The following is a 19916-nucleotide window of genomic DNA, read 5'->3' on the forward strand; positions in this document are numbered from 1 at the left end:
ACTGAGTGAGCCACCCAGGCACCCCCGTTTTGTCTATTTTCAAGTGAACTTTTAATTTTGGATTAATTTTAGATTTACAGGAAAGATGTAGTTTGTGTACGGTGTGCCCATGTCAGCAACTAAGGAACTAGTAACCAAACTCCAGACTTCCTTTTTTCCCATTAACACCCGCTTTTTGTTTCTGGACCTCGTTACCTTTTGGGAGTGATTCTGTAAGTTGATGAGGTTTCTTGAATATGTTCCTTGTCCGACACCCAAGAATTTTTTGGGGGGGGGAGGGGCTTTGAAAAAAAGAATGTTGAGGTAGAGTTCCTAGAGATTCTATGCATCACTCTGATGTGGATGAGAGAACCGTCCTCGTCCTGGCTCCAGCCCCAGCAGACTCTGCTGCTGAGCTATGCGGACATGGCGGGGAACCACAAGCTTGGACGAGAAGGTGACTTGGGAGTTCAGATGGGGATCTTTAGATGCTGATGGATTTCTAGAACCAGTAGCACCAATGTTTCTAAACTGTCCTTCTGAAATACCTTGGGGATTGCTAATTAAGAAGTCATTATGCAGAAAGATACCCGTGTTCTCATTTACCGTGATATCCTCTGCTTCAGTGATAATCTTTAAAATGGGTTCAGGGTCTGGAGAGGAGATGAGGGGAGGCGGACTAAGCAGAAACCAGATGGCTTTTGCCTTGGAATTCCAAGTGAACCAGTGGGCCCGGAGTTGAGAGCGTGTGCTCTGCGTTGGCACTCCATATATTCTGGCCTCTTAACTGCGCTGTGGTTTTGCCCACTGGGTTGTAATCACTAGTTGAAAAGTTTGAGGGGGAATCTGGGGCCTGAGCGGAGACTGAATCGGAGGTGTGGCTCCATCTTTGCGGCTGACGCACCACCTGGTGGCAGTATACACCTCTTAGTTGGAAGGCTCTGAGGTCTTCCTGTGGTGGTTCTCTGCCCCGCCCCCCCCTTTTGGGGAGAGGCTTGAGTAATTTTTGTGAGGTGACAGAAAATGTCAAAAACGACAAATTGAAATTCTGCTTTGTCTGTTACTTCATCCAGGAGTGAGATTGAGATGCTGAGTTAGCACCACATCATTTCCATAGCAATCGGCCAGTGTTCTTTGTGGAGCGATCCTGTGTTATGACCTCACAAGTGGAAGTCTGTGGGAAGGGACTCAGAGTACAAGCATGGCCTCCTCAGTAACAGGAGGAGATATATAGGCTTCGTAACCAGACAAGCTAGCCTTTTGTGTGTTTCTAGTCTTTAGAAAAGGCATTTTGTGCCCCTTCTTACACATGTTAAAATATATGTACATGTATATGTATAAATTGTGCCTTGGGTGCTTACCACAGGGTTTGTCATCGCAAGGTTAACCAGTCACAAGTAATGGAAATGATCTTCGATTGTATTTGAGTCTCATAAATGCATTTTCAAATGATAACTCCTCCTCCGCACCCCACCCCACCCCTACAGATATTTGGCACATTAGGGAACTTTTGTCTTTCTATTTGAGGCATTGCATATTGTCATTGGTGCTTGCCACATGTCCCCAATGTTATTTGAGACCATGTCTGTCAAAAAATTAGTGCTGTAGTTCATGTTTGGCCAAATGAGAGTTGACACATAAGGGAAAATTCCAATTAGATGGTATCTAAAATTCAGGAACAGGATCACTTTATATGTGGTGATAAATAGATACACACCCCAATCTTAAACTTCTTTGATGATAATGAAAGCAGACTTAGTATTTAAGATAATTCTGGAAGCCTAGTATAGAGTTTTTGTGGGCTTGCTTTCATAGTTGAATTCAGGTCCAGGGATTTACTGTGTCTTAATTAAATTTTTAATCCTCTTGCTGAACTAGCTCATTTATGAGGAGCTTTTTTTAACTGGATATATTCAGTCCCTTAGGAGCTAGACTTGAGTTGTCAACTTTTTCTACCAAGGCCCCATGGCACTTGGTTGGGAGCTTCACGGGGCCTGTCGTTGGTCAAGTTTCTCCTATACATGGTGGACCAGCAGGGACTTTTTGTCATTTCACAGCCACTGGCTTAGACTAGCATCTCCATGCTTTTGGAGGGTGGAAAAGAGCAAGTGGGTCAGCCCAGCACAAATGTGTAACTTGGTGTGTAAAAAGGTGAGGTGTACTGCTCAGGAGAACCCGGTTCAAAAGTAGAACTCTATTTACTTTGCCTTTAGGGGCCTATGGCAGAGAAATCCCATCTTACTAACACAAGGATGGGATCCCTTGTTTATCAGTTACTAGCCTTTCATCAGTTGTCACATTGTAGTTAATCCTGCTTCTGCAAAACTGTGACCCGATTTATCTTCCCACACTGTACATACAGTAAAGTGCTGTGGAGATAAGCCATAGATCTTTTGACTTGATCTTGATTTTTATTATTGCCATAACTTCTGGTGAGAAATAGTCTATTTCAAGTCACCAAAACCCTTAAAGATACCTTGCTTCAGCTATAATCTGAATTCGCTTGGATGTCAGAATCTTTGGCATTATTGGGGCGCCTGGGTGGCTCAGTCGGTTGAGTGTCCGACTTCGGCTCAGGTCGTGATCTCCCAGTTTTTGAGTTCGAGCCCTGCGTCTGTGGTCTCTGTGCTGACATCTCAGAGCCTGGAGCCTGCTTCAGATTCTGTGTCTCCCTCTCTCTCTCTGACCCTCCCCCGTTCATGCTCTGTCTCTCTCTGTCTCAAAAATAAATTTTTTTTTAAAAAAGTAAAAGAAAAAAAAGAATCTTTGGGATTATGAATCACTTGTCGAATTCTATGACCTACAGTAGTGCAGACTGCTTATATTTACACATCACCCTAGTTTTTAGGTGTGATGCTCTGTTTTGTATACAGAGATGATTTGTTTGTGCTTTTGTGCATTAAAAATCATATTTTAGGGACGCCTGGGTGGCTCAGTTGGTGAAGAGTCCGACTTTGGCTCAGGTCATGATCTCACAGTTCATGAGTTTGAGCCGCTCATCGGGGTCTGTGCTGACAGTTCGGAGCCTGGGGCCTGCTTGGGATTCTGTGTCTGTCTCTCTGTCTGCCCCTCCCCGTTTGTGCTTTGTCTGTGTCTCTCTCTCTCAAAAATAAATATTAAAAAATAAATAAACATTAAAAACCTAAGGCACTTGTAGTGGGACAGATTTTGAAACAAGGAACTAAATTAAAATGGCAGGCATACGTGGAGCAAGTTACTGTGAGACAGTGTGTTGGTGTGATGTGTGTGTGTGTGTGTGTGTGTACATCCCACTGCTGCTCCTCCTGCAGGACCTCTAGTTGTGTGTTTGTGTGTCCTTCCAGTGTTTGTCATGGAAGGGGAAATGAGAATTTATCCGTTCTTATTCCAACAGACTGTCTCTTTTATAACTGAGGTTGTGTGTGATAACATTTATTGCTTGGTATCTTTAAATTTTTTTTTTTAACTTAACATAGCTTAGAGAACTTTACATTTAGGTACATTGAGAACCTTTAAGAGAAAACTGCTGTATAATATTCTGTCGGCAGAATGTGCCAGAATTTATTTCATAGGCCTTCATAGGTGTTTTTCCTCATAAAATATTTTTTTTTTAAATTTTTTTTTTCAACGTTTATTTATTTTTGGGACAGAGAGAGACAGAGCATGAACGGGGGAGGGGCAGAGAGAGAGGGAGACACAGAATCGGGAACAGGCTCCAGGCTCCGAGCCATCAGCCCAGAGCCTGACGCGGGGCTCGAACTCACGGACCGCGAGATCGTGACCTGGCTGAAGTCGGACACTTAACCGACTGCGCCACCCAGGCGCCCCCCTCATAAAATATTTTTAATGATGGTTAGATGTTAATTTAGGAGGATAAATGTGGGATGAAAGACGTCTCAAAGTACCTGATTTTTCATGTTGATTTTTTAAGCACATATGTTTTAAGAGTTTTTAGACTTTGAGGTAATTATAAGCAAGAGCAAACAAGAATTTGTCCTTCTCCCCCACCCATCCCAGGTTTTTGTCAGGGTGTGGTGGTCGAGACCAGTTTAAAAATGTATATGTGTTTGTTTTTAAAAATACCTTTAGCACGATTGTTAATTGAAGTGTATATATATTGATAATTAAAGAATATCAGGATTGAAGTGATACAAATTTGGGTGGTAATATCAGTCTCTTGGCCTCCAAGGATTTTGAAGGTGTGCTTTGAGATGTGTAAGGGGAAAAGCATGGTTTATATCCAGAGATTCTTTGACGGATGTAATCGGATAGTTGGGGGTTTGGGAGAGTGTCTAGAGGGGAATGGCGAGGGTGCTGTCCGTGGTGCTGAATCAGACTGACCGCTGATGGGGGAGACCTGTCACAAGACTAGGACACACTTAAGTAGCGCTTTTCAAAACCACATCTCCTGTTTGTAGCTGAGACTGCTAATTTCGATCAGAACGTGTACAGGCAACATATGGGGGCCCGCATTAGTTGCAGTGACATGACATGTGGAGGATGGAGAGGGTTTACACATGGTGTGTGACCCTTTTGGCCAGTGGAGGCTATTTAAATCCCAAATCTTGACATAGTGTTTTTTTTTTTTTTCCTTTTAAGACAAGGACCTATGTCAAAGTAAGAAGATTGTGCATAAATAGTGATGAGAATGTTACATTTGGCATTTACACCCTATATTTGCCACTCCTTCGAAGTTTTGCATCCATGCCTTTGATTATGTGTAAATGTTTGTCAAGCCAGATTTCAGCAAGCATTTAGAATGACAAAACCTTTTTATGTGTTTCTCAATCCCTTCCAGACTCTTTATAAATGCCAGTCCTTCTAGGGACCCCCTTTCACACACCCTCTATCCCCTCCCCCCAACTTCCAGTCCCTCCAGTTCTGGTTTTTGTGTGGATTTACAGTTTTTAATTATTAAAGTAACTGCCCTGTGATACTTTGAGAGACACAATTTGATGTTTTAAAGCGTTGACATGTGGTAGAACATTCTAATGCACACTGCTGTGTATATATTTAGTAAGCTCAACAGTATTTTCTCTGGGGTTGAGTTTTAATGAGTATGAAGGCTATTTCAACATAGTGCAAATGGAACAAATGTGGTAGAGTGATTGCATCCCATGTAGCATTTTGAAAACAACCAGAATTCATATTTATTTAGTAAACATACTAGTAAATACCTTTTGGGTTAGAGTATGTTTATTATGGCACACTTGGAACATACTGGTGACTGACAATCATCAGAAGTACAAATGTGTTTTTATTTAATCCAAGATTGGGGGTAAAAACCATGGAATTTCTTTGTTTTCTTTAAAGCTGGAGATACAGATGATCCACCAAGAATTACTCAAAACCCTGTTATCAACGGGAATGTAGCCATGAGTGATGGGCACAACAACACAGAGGAAGATATGGAGGATGGTGAGTACATGTGGTTTGTTTACTTGCAATGGGCAGAAACACAACTGGATGTGCTATAGAGTTCTTCCTTGAGTACTTGTGAGTTTCTTAGGAGTAGCTAGTTTTCAGGAGGTTTGTATCTGAGGAAAATTGAGGAACCTGTTTTGGTTTTGAATTTTAAGACTACCTACAAATTTCAGGGTAAGTTGGTTCTCCTCAGCCCAGGAGAGAAGGTTTCAGTACAGAAGTTTGTGATAGATGGGTATTTACTCAGGCTTGCCATTTCCCCACCACTGTTAGCGCTCAGAACAAGTGTATCTTAGTGTACCTTACTCTCCTTTCCTTTTTGTTTGCAGCAAGATACTTCTAGACATTGGAACTTGGCTTTCCATTGCATTCTTACTGTAGTGTGTATATCAGTTGTCTGTAGCCGAAAATCCCTCCCTACTCCCAATAGGTGTGAAAATCAGAATCGAGCTTTGGGCTTCATTCTCCCACACTAACTTTTGGTCTATATCCTCTATGCAAAAAGCGTTTGCATATGTGTATGCATGGACATTTTGTGCCCAGGAAATCCATTTCTTTCGAGGCTATTTCTTCTTTATAATTTGTCAGATATGTGACCTATACTTTTATTTGCAAGGTCAAAATCATGAGACGGTAGCAGCCAGTAATCACTTTATGCAGTCCCTGGAATCTTGCAGTGTAATATGAAACCATGTTCTGTCAAAAGCATGTCCATCAATCCTCATGAGGGTTGTGTCCTTCCCAGGGGAGTAACGGGGCAGTTGAAAGAAACCGTCAGTCACGGGCTGCACCACCAGAAGGACTGCTGTTCAGACCTCCTGCCAAAAGTTCAGCCTCCATGAGAAACTGCAGCCGTAGTTGAGAGTTCTCTCACAGTGCGGTTTACCCCCTGGCAGCTGGCTGAGGCAATATCTGAGGAAGGTAAAGAGGCGTGGTCTGAACCCCGCTGCTTTGTTACCTGTGGAGTGCGCTTTCCACCGTAGATCAAGGGCAACGGTGTGGGTGTGGTCTCTTTGGTTGCTGGGCTCTTGGTTTAATTTCAGACACCTGAGATGCCAAAAGTGCTTCTGTGAGCGCAGTTGGGAAGGTGTGACCAGGCCAGATGTGCCAGGTGTGAGTTAGAGGTGGGTTCCAGTCACTTGCAGAGCGGTTACTGGCCCACCTCAGGCAGCGAGCTCCCTGTCTAGTTCCACAGAGCAATTCCAAATGAATATTTCTGCGAGTGTTTTTGGGGAGGGCTTGGGAGGAGGTGCAGATGTAGATGAAGGGCAGGTTCTCAACCTTGGTGGCGCTGTTGCCTTTTTGGGCCGATCATTCTTTGTTGCGGGGCAATCCTCTGTGTGATAGGATGCCAGTGCCATCCCACCCATAATCCTCGCTCCCCGTAGCCCCGACAACCAGAAACGGCTCTGCATTGCTAGATGTCTCCGGAAGTCCAGGTTGCCGGATTGCCTCGGTCTCCACAACGTACATAAAACCCCTTTCCTTTTGAGGCAAATTTTACTACTAAATTAGTGGTAGTAAATAATGGTGCCAAACCATAGAACCTAAAAGTAGAAATATTCCTGTGGTGAGTTACCACTTGGGAACATTACAGGAGAAAGCAGAGTGTGGTCTTCAGTTGCACGGCCTTCCCAGTTGGGGATTTGAGGTGTGTTTTGAAAGGTCCAGGCTAAGAGAGTGAAAAGATTGTATCTTTTTAATGGTAAAGAGTGGGAGGGAGATGGTTCTGGTTCTAGGAGTAGAATTAGTTTAGGGCAGCATTTTCCCAGTCGTGATAAGTGCTTTGAAACCCTCTTCTGCAGGACGTTAGCATGTGGTGAGAGGGGCTGAGTCCAGGAACTTTCAGGGGCGCTGGGCCAAGCAAGGGTCTGCATTGCAGAGGACCTCCGGACCGTCAGCACCCTAACATCTTTCTCCCGAAGATTTGCTAATGATTCCCCAAGACTGAACTTTAGAACCCCCTTTCCGGAATCTCCTTCTAACATCGTAAAGTGGGGCACACAATCTGGGAAACGCTGGATTAGAGTGATCTACTGGGCAGAGGGGGGGTTTCCTACATAAAAGTTCAGTGGCTGACAGCACAGATGGACAGGTGTTTGCTTGAGACAAAGAGCATTTAAAAATCCTGTTAGGGGCACCTGGCTGGCTTAGCAAAATGTTCAACACTTGATCTCAGGGTTGTGAGTTCGAGCCCCACGTTGGCTGTAGAGATTACTTCAAAAATAAAATCTTTTTTTTTCTCTCCCCCCCCCCCGCCCCGCCCAAATAAAATCTTAAAAAAAAAAAAATCATGTTAATGTGGAACTTGGACAAGAATTAGAATCATTTTCTGGTTACACCTACCTATTCTACTTTGATTTTAGTTTCTTGCTTAGTTTTTTCCATAGATGACCGCAAGAAGTTTTAGAGCAAATATAGCCTCTGCAAATAGAGATTGTTGGTACCCGTGAAACAAAAGTAATTTCTGGGTATTAACTGGGACTTGGCAAAAAATGAAAAATTGAGGTTTGATAAGTTTACCGCAAGGGCGCCATTTGGGGACTCCGTAGGCCAGCCTTCTGATTTAAACAAAACAGAACAAAGTCCATGCAGTTGTACCCCAGGCCTCTGTCCTGTGAAGATAAGGTTGGGGTACGAATGGGCGTGGTGGCCGCTTCGATGACAGCCAGTGCTGCTGTGTGTGGCATGAGTGGAGGTGATGGCTCCCCAGGTTTTCGGGCTGAGGAGGTGTGATGACAGCAGGGAGCGGGAGCTTTGTCGTCCTGTCCTTGACAGTAAACGGAGATGCACAGCATTAATGCGCTGACGGCGGCATTGAGGCGGGTTACAAAGTCCCTGGACGAAAACTAATTCCGCAGGATGCGGGGCACCCTCCAGATTCCCAAGTGCACTGGCGTAAACATGTTTTTAATTTTTTTTTTTTTATGTTTATTTCTGAGACAGAGACAGAGCATGAGCGGGAGAGGGGCATAGAGGGAGGGAGACACAGAATCAGAAGCAGGCTCCAGGCTCCTAGCTGTCCTCACAGAGCCCGAAACGGGGCTCGAACTCACGGACCGCGAGATCATGACCTGAGCCAAAGTCGGTCGCTCAACCGACTGAGCCACCCAGGCGCCCCATGTAAACACGTTTTTAATCGTGAAGTAATTATAGACACAGGGAAGTTGCAAAAATAGGACTTTTGAGTACTTTTCACCTGTCTTCTCGGGTGAAGACATTTAGGTCTCCTTTAATTCCTCATGGGACTGTCATCAGGCCAGGCCTTTCTGCCAGAGATGGGTTTCAAGTCTGCTCTACTTTTTTGTAGACCCCCCCCCCCGCGCCCTTATCTTTTGGTATATAATGTAGTTTTTCAATTAATTCAATTGGTTATGAAGAGTTGGGAACCACAGGGCAACATTTTTATTCTCACGAAGTCTCCTAGCATATTTCAGAAACAAGTCTGTCCTAAGGATATGCCTTGAATGCGAGGCGGAATCTCACATGGAGTGTATAAATGCACGTGTGAGCTGAGCTCTGTGAGGCAGGATGGCTGCAGGCACTGGCTCCTGGCTGCTCCTCCTGCCTCTGAAGGAAGGGCTTGCCATCTTGCAGTCTCAGTGCCATGCAGGGTTCTGGTTGGTTCTGTTGCGTATTTAAGGTCAGCTTCGAATTTGGGCTGAAGTTTGGGATGGAGAAAGCATTTATGATACATTTCCATTTTGTCTATGTAAAAATCTAATCCTACAATGGGTTGAATTGTTTCTGAAAACAAGTAAGTGAGTTACAAGAGAGGCAGGACTTTGTGAAGTTGAGCTCTTTAGGTCCCATGAGTGTGTGCCCTCTGGTGACTTTTATTTGGTTGATTGCAGTTCTTTGGTCTCCACGAAGAGCCCAGTTTTATTGTGCTCTGCCTTGCGAGGGGTATGTTAAACTTCAGAATATGGCATTGTACAAACCAGAGGCAAGGTCACTGTTCAGGGTGCACAGATCATGGGTACTGAAACCCACTGTGGTCATTTTGTAAAACACCTCAGATAAGATAAAACCATGTAATCTCAGCGAGCCTCAGTTTTCCTCATCTTGTGAAGTGGGACTCCTAGAACCCCTGCCCTTGCCTACCTTGCAGGATTTAAGTGCTGCGCACGTGTGATTTGTGTCTTTGAAATAGTGGCCCACGTCTTTCCTGCGCCATTCCTAGACATTAGAACACATTTCTTGGCTTTTTGGTACTTTGGTCCCTCAGAGGGATTAGGGTCGTATCTGCCACCTCAAGAAGCTGGAGTAAATACTGCATCTCTCAGACGGACACCCCCCCTCCCCTGTTCAGCCGCTCTTCCTCCCAGAGAGCCTCTGCGGTCTGCTGAGCAGGGTTGTGTGTAGCAGAACAATTGGGGATGAAGAGTGTGAAAAGAAGGTGTTAGTGCTAACTGTCGCATTTCCTCTTGGTTCTTATTTCTTTGGTAAAGAATACTACCCTCTCATGAGGATTGATGGACATGTTTTCTTAGGAACAAATTCAGACAGTCACAAACGCAAGCAGTCTCTGTACCCTGAGAAGTCTCTGTCCTGAGCGTTTGGTTGTCTTAGAAGTTAGGAGACAGAAGGGTGAAGGAAGGCGGCATGTTGTTCTTCCGAACATGCCCTTCCCCGAGCCCGAGAGTCTCCTCTTGTGCGTCAGGAGCCTGGGGGGCAAGGATGGCAAAATAGCCTCCCGCTGCCACACCAGAAAAAGCCTTCCACGCCCCTTTGATTCTTGCATACGCCAGTGGTGGCTTTTCACATCGTGGCCCTCGTTCCCCTGCCAGTCTGTGAACTGTACCCCGTCTCCAACCAGATAGGCACCGAAAGTGAGAGAAAGCGTTTCGAAGCTTGTATGGCAACTTGACCTTGCTGTGGCAGCTTTGTGATGTCTCGTAAAAGTGCCGGTCAGTAAGGGTGGCGGGGCAGCCTTGGGAGGCTGCCACTCCCCAAGAGTTTGAGAAGCACCACACAGACAGCAGTTGGGGGCGGGGGGCCGCAGATGTCCTGGGAGCCTGAGTCACTTGTAAATGAACAGTCACCATGGGCAAAGGGTGGAATTCTAAAGTGTGACTTGTAATTGAAAGTCTGCTAAGAGGCACTCTACCAATATATCGCTTTCTATTGGAGGAAACCTTAGTTCTGTACATGGCCTTCACGTCTTGTTGAGTAAATTGAACAATTTTTACCATTCGTGTTGAGAAGAATACCGGTTTCTTTCTCTATAAATTATTCCCCCTAGGGAGTCCAGGCTGGTATTTCACAGAAACTGTGAACTGATGATGTTAACGTTTGTTTGGGGCTAACTTCTCAGCAGTGTTGTCTCTAGAACAGCGGGAATGACTGTTCTGCCCCCTCGGGGCCTGGTGAGCCTGCGGGTGCAATGCCCCCTCCCCTTCCTTTCTCCAGACTTGACTCGGCCTGAGTCCGCCCTCCGCTTTTCCTCCGCGCGCCCTGACCTTGAGCAGCTGTCCCACGGCCGCCCCGGGCCTTCTCTGCAGAGCCTGTCCACTCAACCAGGGAGGACTTGGCAATTTCGGGGCTCGAGGGTAGAGTAGACGTTCTTACAGGCCCAGCTCTGGAATCTAGGAGGGCAGGCAGGGGTGTGTCAGTAGCCCTCTGGGATTTGGATTTCATTCACACACAAATGGCGTGTCCCCTCCCTCTTCTAGGTGCCATGCTCTCATTTTCCCAAGAGTTAGGCTCTAGCGGTTAGGTCGCAGTTGTGCGGGACGGCTCCCCGACGTGGTTGGTTGTCCCGCGCGGGTCCCACGGTTGTCGGCTGTCAGGTGTGGTCTCACGACGCCCGAGCCCTGTGACTGACACGGCCTTTTCTTGCAGACACGAGTTGGCGCTCCGAGGCAACCTTTCAGTTCACTGTCGAGCGCTTCAGCAGACTGAGTGAGTCGGTCCTTAGCCCTCCGTGTTTTGTGCGAAATCTGCCGTGGAAGATTATGGTGATGCCACGCTTTTATCCAGACAGACCACACCAAAAAAGCGTAGGATTCTTTCTCCAGTGCAATGCTGAATCTGATTCCACGTAAGACAGTTTAAATGATGCCATTACGAACCCACAAATAGTTATGCTCCGTGATTGGAGGCTCAGTCTGATCGGCCTCTTTGAGTTTAAAACTTTTGCCTTTCCTTGCTGCCTCTACATAGCCCTCTGATTTTACATTAGATGAACTACATTTCTCTCTTTAAAACTCAATGGTAGGTATTCTCTCCAAGCTAGAAAAGGTGTATGTTTTTCTTGCAAACAAGACACTGAGGTTCAGGTATTAGAATCTGCCCACCCAGGGAACACGGAATCAGGGTCCATCTGGACTAGCTGACTGCTGGATTACCAGGTTTAATTATTCTACCAGTAAGTGCCTGAGGGGAAAACTGTAGCTAAGGAACATTCCTCAAGTCTTGAGGCCTCGGCATTGTTGTGTTAACCAGCTCCTGTGTGTTATTCAGAGAGTTTGGATTAAAACATCCTTTGAGGGTTTTACCACGTGGGCCTCCCCAGTTTATTTTAGAGAAACTGTTTTGTTCTTACAATTCTTAAAAAGAAATATGTAGTAAAATGTCTTCAAATTAGGAAAAGTGTTTATGGTCCCTTTATTCAGATGAAAACAAAGATCAGAGGCTTCACGTTTTCTACCTATTGATAGATCCTCAATAGCTTGATTCTTCCCTTAATTAAAAACTGTCACCGGTCAGCGTATATCAGAAGCTTAGTTGACATTGTTTGAAAGGGTCCCAGATCACTTTGTCACTGTGTCCTTCTCCTCCCATATAGAGGAATCTGTGAGAAGGCTGCTTCCTTGGCCCACGTCTGTCCAGGCTCCCTGCCACCCCCAGATTGTGGCCCTTTAGACCTCTCAGTGAAAGCTGGTCCCCAGAGGGCCACAGGGGCACTGGCCTTGGCTACTCTGTCCGAGCTCCAGGGAACACAGTCCGTTACATTTTTCTTTTTTACGTGGATGTTTAAGAAGTGCCAGGCCAATTCTGTGCTGCAGCCAGGGCCTGTATATAGGTTAAAATTTTCCTTCCTGTGTTCACATTCTGATCTGATTTCCGGTGAGTATTGAGGCTACATTTTAGCCTAACAGACAATTTGGGCCTGACAGTAGTTTGGGAACGCGGTGAGCCGTCCGTCCCTGGAGCAGGCAGCCTGGGCAGACAGGAGTGCCCATACTGGGCCTGCACTGCCGTCACTTCAGAGCTCTCTGGAAACTCTGCTGTGTGTGGCTCTGCTGTGGCTCCGAGCCCCCAGTGGCCCTTTAAAGGGCTGCGTCCGTTCGGTTTTTATGCACAGATCCAGAGGCTCTGTTGTGACCCGCCCCCAGCCTGACTGCAGCCCGGACAGTTGGGCTGTGGCTGTGACTAGGCGCCCCTGCTCAGAGCTCCCGGGGGCTCCTGGAGGGGAGCTCTTGTGTTTTCACCCAACACCCAACCCAGATACCAGAACCACTGTCTGACCAGAAGCTAGTCTCTTACAGACTCTAAAGGCCAGTATCTAAAGTTCAGAAACTGTATTTTATTGATACCAATTAAAAAAAAACTGACCTAAAAAAAAACTTGTAAAAATTAAAATAAAACCATGGCTCGGGGCACCTGGGTGGCTCAGTCAGTAAACGTCCGACTCTTGATCTCAGCTCAGGTCTTGATCTCAGGGTCATGAGTTCAAGCCCTGCGTTGGGCTCTGTATTGAGCTCTGCGTTGGGCTCAATGCCTACTTAAAAAACAGAACAAAACAAAAACAACCCATGGGTCAAATCAGTACAGTTCACACTGGCGGGGGCGGGGGGTGGTTTCCTCGACCCCTTTTAGCTTCTTTCTTCATTAAAGGTAAATGTGTCCCCCCACTCCACCTCCCCAAAAAGAAGGACGGGAAAAAATGTGGGAATTTTCACATGCTCTGTTTTGAAACAATGTGTAAACGTCAGTTAAGTGGGTCACCTGAGGCTTAGGTTCTCTTTGACCAGGTCGTGGTCTTGCCATGCACAAGCTGTGCTGAAGATAATAAATTACAGAGACGACGAGAAGTCCTTCAGTCGACGCATCAGCCACTTGTTCTTCCACAAAGAGAATGACTGGGGCTTCTCCAATTTCATGGCCTGGAGCGTAAGTAACCGTGCCATTACACTGACTGACCTGAGCAGCGTTCCTTCTTCATTCTGCAGATCCTTCTGTTCGCAGTGAGAATGTTTGCTCTATCAGGTGAACAGGTGTCTGTGAAAATGTGATCTCTCCAGTTTGCAAGCTGAGGTTTTGAAGCAGCCAGCAGACAGGGCTTGAGTCTCAGCTCTTTGTCGGACGTCCGTAAGGTAGTTCCTAGCTTTCCCAACAGGCCGAATCTCCTTTAAAAGGGGGCACTTCCCTGAGCCAGGCCTGGTTTCATGTACCCTCATCAGTTCCCCACTTAGTTTGAGAGAGAGAGTGCGCGAGCAAGGGACGGGGAGAAAGAGCGAAGGAGACGCAAAATCCGAAGCAGGCTCCGAGCTCCAAACTGTCAGCACAGAGCCCTCTGTGGGGCTCGAACTCACAAACCTTGAGATCGTGACCTGAGCTGAAGTCGGACGCTTAACCGACTGAGTCAGCCAGGTGTCCCTTGGCTGCTTTTTGCAGAAGTGGAAACCAGGGCAGGTTTTTAAGGGGGCATCCTGCTGGGCTCTCCAGGCCCTGCTCCTGTGAGCAGGTGCGCGTTCCTTCCCGCCTGTGCCCTGGCGAGGGGCTCCCCGGGACTTCCCAGATGCCTCCAAGAGGAACCATGCTTTTGCTGGTTTTGTTCAGAGGACACTATTTAAAACCAGTCAAAACACTGCAAAACCAGAAGCACGATTTGGGTGTTTGAAAAAGCAGTCTTTTCCTCTAACATGCAGAGGGTGTGAGGGTAATTGTCTCTTTGGAATGTAGCACGCGTCCGTGTGTTCTTATGCAAGTTGGATATTCTTATTTTTTATAGGAAGTGACTGATCCTGAGAAAGGATTTATAGATGATGACAAAGTTACTTTTGAAGTCTTTGTACAGGCGGATGCTCCCCATGGAGTTGCGTAAGTTTTTCTTTAATTGGGCGCTCTTAAGAAATGCCTTTTGTGCTGTAGTGAGAGAAACATTAGCATATTAACAGTGCATATATTTAACCGATAAGCACCCTCCCTGTGCTTGCCCCTAGGCGCACACACCTTACCCAGCTTCACATTGACCCCTTCACTTGACACATGTATTGAGCATTTTCTGTATGCCAGACACTGCTCTGCACTAGGAGTGTAATTCTGGTCGGCCAGTTAGCCATGGGTTTCTGTCCCCAAGGAATACACAGACTGGTGGGGCCGTTGTGGCGGGGAGGGGGCAGTTCCTACCAGTTCTGGAAGTGGCTGGTATGGTGGAGGGGTGGCGGGCGGGAGGGTGAAGGAGGTGTAGCTGAGCTCGGAGGAGGAGATGAGATCGAACCCCAGGGGTGGGAGGTCTGTGTGCACAAAGCCGTGCTTGGCCTTGCGGAAAGCATGGGGTTGGGCTACATGTAAAGGAGGTTAAGGGGTTGGGGCAGGAAGAACATCAGGAGTGAAGGCACCGGCAGCGAAGTGTGGGGTTGGGTGGCGCATCTGGAAGGGGTGGGAGTTGAGGTGGGTACGCTGGGCCATGGGGACCTGCTGACTTTTCAGGGCTGGGGGTGGGGTAGGCTGGAAAGCACAGTCTGGGAAGAAGTGGAGTGGCAGGCACCCGTCTCTCCCCCCTGCCTGTGTGTCTTCATGGGGCCCTGCTCTGGCAGGAGGGTGTGGTTGGCCTGGGTGGAATCCGGCGGGGACTGTGGGGCAGCCAGGGAGGAGCTGTTACTTAGCCCAGGTCCTGGCTGACGTGGCCAGGGCAAGTACAGGAGGGATCCACCTTTTCTTGAGCAGCCTTTTCAGGGCTTGAGTTGTAGCAGGGGTGGAGGCAAAAAACAAGAAAACTCAGTCTTTTGCATTTGTGTCCCCCCCCCCCCCCATTTTAAAAACCTTTTCCCTTTGTTTATGATCTACTTTTCTTGACTAAAAAAGTGGACTGGGTTTTTCACCCTTACCAATCAAAACTGATTTCTTGGCTTAGTGTTACTTACCACAACCTATTCAGGCATTATCACCTAAATCTTTGTGATTATAGATTTTAAAATAACCATTTATAATTTAGGATTCTTGCATTTTCTTGCCAATTTTTAAAATGATCCACAGATACGCACATACTGTAACCAGGGCCGTGTGGTATACCCAAGTGTGTCAGAAAGGTCACGGACTAAGCCCTGGAATCAGCACTTACTGTTGACCCCGACACCTGGTCTAGTGTTGGCCACAGCTCAGTGGCAGAAGTGTTCGTTCTTGTCTTCACGTTATATGCAGATGGGGATGGGCCCGGGGGTGGTTTGACTGGTATTCCCTCGAGCTTCCTGTCACTATGGGCTGGTGGAGGGGCGTGCAGTGGGGACCGCCAGCTCTGAGAAGACCTACCCATTCTGCTCAGAGAAGACCACCAGCCTAGCAGGTTAAAGAGAGAGAGCTAGTTCAGAAGTCTGAGCTCAGCTTGCCCTGGTACACATGCCTGGCTTCGCTCGTGTGTATGAGTCTGCAGAAAAGAGGGGTTTCAGCCGTTGGCATTTCTTGCTGACTCCACACGTGACTTAATACGAATGCAGGAGAGCCACACTGGGAGCCAGTCTGATAGAATCCAGCCAGTACGTGCGAGCGGCGATCTCGGTAGACGAGGACAGCGCTGCTGTCGGCGGCATTAAGCTGCTTCTCCAGCGCCCGGTTCGTGCACCTGGGTGAACTGAGCCCGTGATTGTGCCCAGCACTGTGGGCCCTGGTGCCCAGGCAGGGGCCTGGCGGTGAGGAGTGCGTGGCAGTCGCTCCCACGTCAGGATGGCGGGAGACAGGCGGTGGTGCACAGCAGTGTGGCGGCCACACGCTCCACACGCACTTGCGGAAGCGAGGCGGTGTCCTGTGCGGTTTTCCCTCAACCTCAAACTGGTCTTGTAGGTGGGATTCAAAGAAGCACACGGGCTATGTCGGTTTAAAGAATCAGGGAGCGACTTGTTACATGAACAGCCTGCTGCAGACTTTATTTTTCACAAATCAACTACGAAAGGTAAATGGATGGTATTTCTCTCCCTCAACCTCCCGCCCACCCTCTTCTCAAGTTTTAAGGGACAAGCAGAGTCCTGTCGGCGGACTTTGCCGTGTCTCTCCCGGTACCACCACAGTGCTGTCTCCGGACGGGGGCCCCTCTGGGATGCTTATGCATATCTTTATTCCTCCGTGTTTGGACACTCGTGAAACTAACTTGGATGATCAAAAGTTTGCTGGCTAACCTAATTTTGTTGGGCTAGAGATACTAAAAAAAAAAAAAATTTTTTTTTTAAATATGAAAGGCATTAGCAGCAACATCTGACAAGTTTTTTATGTTAAAATTGAATTGCAAAGCCACCGGCTGTGAAGTCTAATTTCACATACAGGTAAAGGTCATTTTCCTCAGAGCGCTAATAGTAAAGACCACAGACACCCCCGGAGTCTGGGACAGGCTAGCTAGTCGTCAGTCCTTTCGGAAGGCCATGCGAGGGTGCAGGCCACACGGACTCCGGGTTGGGGGCGGGGGCAGGCACTGGCTGGTCTGCTCTGCTGGCTTTTCCGGTTACGTTGGCGCTGTAGTGACCACGACAGAACGGTATAGTCGGGACCGGGGGTGGGGGTGGGGGTGGGGGTGTGGATCATCCCAGTGGCACTTAGGTTTCGTGACACCTTTTGTTCACAAGCGATGTGAAGCTAAAAAGTGTTGTTCCAAGAGCTATGAAATACAAGTGGTTCTCTTTGGATGGCGAGTTGTAGGTAAATTTTTAAATTCTTTTTTGCTTTCTCATGGTTTTTTTGTTGCCTCTGCAGACTTTGAGGATCTTTTAAAAAAGTTTCCTGAGCTATTTTGGAGGGATAGTTAGAAGCCCTACCAACTACCTTAGCCGTTGTGATATTGGAAATGATACTTTCACATAAAATTCCATTTTTATTTCTTAATCAATTATTTTAGGCTGTGTACATGATGCCAACAGAGGGTGATGATTCATCCAAAAGCGTCCCCTTAGCATTACAAAGAGTGTTCTACGAATTACAGCACAGCGATAAGCCTGTAGGAACAAAAAAGCTAACGAAGTCCTTCGGGTATGTATTGTATCGCCTTCTTCGCCTTCTCCTTCCTTCCGCAAAGATGGGTGAGCGCGTAGTAGGAGAATCCAGAGCGCGGTGTAGGCATTTCAGTGCGCCTGGGTGTTTCGATCACTGGATTTGGTTTGTCCTTTCCTTAATAAAAGGCTGTGGTTTGGAATTTGGCCTGAGAAATAATTCACCACTTAACGACGTCCTCTTATGCACCGCAGGACGTTCAGAACAGGACAGAGCTGTGAAGATGTTGGTGCCCTGATAGAATTCAGTGGTCTTTAAATTGGGGACCCCTAAAGATAATTCCCTCAGAAGATGGATTGACGAATAGTGGCCTGTCCTACAGCTCGCTTTTCAAGTCTGAGTTGCTTAGTTTACTCTTACTTGAAGTCTGGAAGTGTAAATAAATGCAAACATTCCTTTTCTCTTTCCAAGGTGGGAAACTTTAGATAGCTTCATGCAGCACGACGTTCAGGAGCTGTGTCGAGTGGTAAGTTCTCCGCCGTAACCGCACACTACTTAACATTGACTGCTGTAAAGCACTGTCGGACGTGGTAGCAAGTAAAACCTCAGACCTGCCTTGCGCCAGTGCAACTCAGGTGCGCCCATCTCTGTTCAGGACAGAGCCAGGCCAGGAAGGAAAGGCAGCGTCTGTCTAGTTTACGAGCCAGAGAGAATGAGAACAAAATTGTTCTTGGAGAGGGCAGCGTGAGGGGAAACTTGAATTTCGGTAGCGGTAGGTAGTGTGGTTTAAATCTGCCGTTGGTACATCTGCCCCAGTTACCAGTCGGAGAAACCACAGATTGGCTGACGTAGCTGTCCTGGCCGCCCTGTTTCGCCGTAGACTAGGGACTCCTGTTACTCCGTAGCGCCCAGACTCGTCTTTTGCACAGAAGTTCTAACAGAGGCAGCTCTCGGTGCGGGTGATTCTCCCCCAAACCATCTTTAGTCACTAGCAAATTCCCGTCCTTCCAGTCGTGACCAGTGACCAAAGACGCACAGACACACACAAAGTCACACACATACACAACATGAAACGGCTGTTCAAGGTGATTGGCTGGGCAAGGTGTGTTTTCTGTTTTGCAGCACTAGCTGGATTGAATCCAGTTCATTAAATATCCATGGACAAACCAGTCAATCCTGTTGACAGGCTCAACCTCATTTATCTCTTGGTGTGGACCAATACGAGTTAAGTTTAGTGCTCAATTTACATGCTTTTCCACAGAGGTAAAATGAATATAAAAAATGCTTCTAAAGGCACTACAGATTACTAATTCATTCCAAAGGCTGTATAGAGGTTAATCTCAACTGTTGCATGTAGATATTTTTGTAAATACCCAACCGAGGACGAAGATTTTGTATGTTTTCATAATTGCATGCTGGAGGTCATAATATTCATAGTCTAGAACTTCTTTGACCATTGAAATTTCCTAGTCAAGTTTCGAATTACTGTCTGTTAATGAAGCATCACATTTTCTTAAAGCCCAAACTTTTCTCTTCCAGCTGCTTGATAATGTGGAAAACAAGATGAAGGGCACGTGTGTGGAAGGCACCATACCTAAATTGTTCAGAGGCAAAATGGTGGTATGTGGCTACCAGCTTTAGAGAATGATTTTAAGATGATTTAAGAACGCTACGATAGCGACAATTAACACTTAAGCCCTCTTATTTTCCTTATTTGTAGTCCTATATCCAGTGTAAAGAAGTAGACTATCGATCCGATAGGAGAGAAGATTATTATGATATCCAGCTAAGTATAAAAGGAAAGAAAAACAGTAAGTTCCGTGTACATAACCTTGGCCTTCCGCTCATTTCTGTTTTGGTTTCATGCTTCATTGACCCCGGTGATTTTCATTGAAATCTAGTGCAGACAGAGACCCCCACCCGAGTGATGAGTGAACAGCCTCACAAGTGAACGCAGGCTCGCGGCCCCACACGGGTCACACATCACGACGCCTGCCGCCCACACGTTGGTTCTTCCCGGCCACGACCTCCTCGTCTCAAAGGAGAACCGCTGTTTGGCCTTTTAACACCCACCCCCCCCCACCCCCGTTATTTTTGCCTGTTTTAAGTATTTATAGAGATGGGATCGTACAGGCTACACAGCCCCTGCTTCTCTCCTTTTGCCCAGCGCCACATCTGTGCATCGTGCATATCGCGAGGAGCGGTGGTAACTTGATGGCTTTCGTTGCTTTACGCTACTCCACGTGAGGAGGATGCCGCAGGTTTTAGGGAACCACTCTTCCCTTGGTAGATGTTTGCGTTTTCAGTGTGTGGTGCTCGGACATAAGGTTCCTTTCCCGTTGCTGTGCCCGTCTCTGGCACGCATCCTTCTGCGTTCACGGTGAGCGGAATTG

The 19916-nt window shown here is 47.0% G+C and overlaps 1 protein-coding gene across 2 annotated transcripts in view; it reads left to right on the forward strand.

Annotated features, from left to right (window-relative positions):
• The window catches only part of USP7 (ubiquitin specific peptidase 7), a 65700-nt gene that overhangs the window by 26678 nt on the left and 19106 nt on the right, over positions 1–19916 (forward strand). The window contains exons 1-10 of one of the 2 annotated variants that reach the window (XM_047087104.1): positions 5299–5376; positions 6128–6303; positions 11227–11425; positions 13362–13500; positions 14342–14430; positions 16390–16498; positions 17432–17562; positions 17995–18049; positions 19063–19143; positions 19244–19334. In XM_047087104.1, the coding sequence (XP_046943060.1) occupies positions 11340–11425; positions 13362–13500; positions 14342–14430; positions 16390–16498; positions 17432–17562; positions 17995–18049; positions 19063–19143; positions 19244–19334 (781 nt within the window). In that variant the 5' untranslated portion in view covers positions 5299–5376; positions 6128–6303; positions 11227–11339. Of the gene's footprint in view, positions 1–5271; positions 5377–6127; positions 6304–11226; positions 11426–13361; positions 13501–14341; positions 14431–16389; positions 16499–17431; positions 17563–17994; positions 18050–19062; positions 19144–19243; positions 19335–19916 lie in introns of those variants that run through there. The other variant, XM_047087103.1, reaches the window with a different exon arrangement.

Source organism: Lynx rufus, unplaced genomic scaffold, assembly GCF_022079265.1.
Source record: "Lynx rufus isolate CCGP_SWC_20201006 ecotype Redwood Valley unplaced genomic scaffold, mLynRuf1.p SCAF_23, whole genome shotgun sequence".
Taxonomy (NCBI): Eukaryota; Metazoa; Chordata; class Mammalia; order Carnivora; family Felidae; genus Lynx; species Lynx rufus.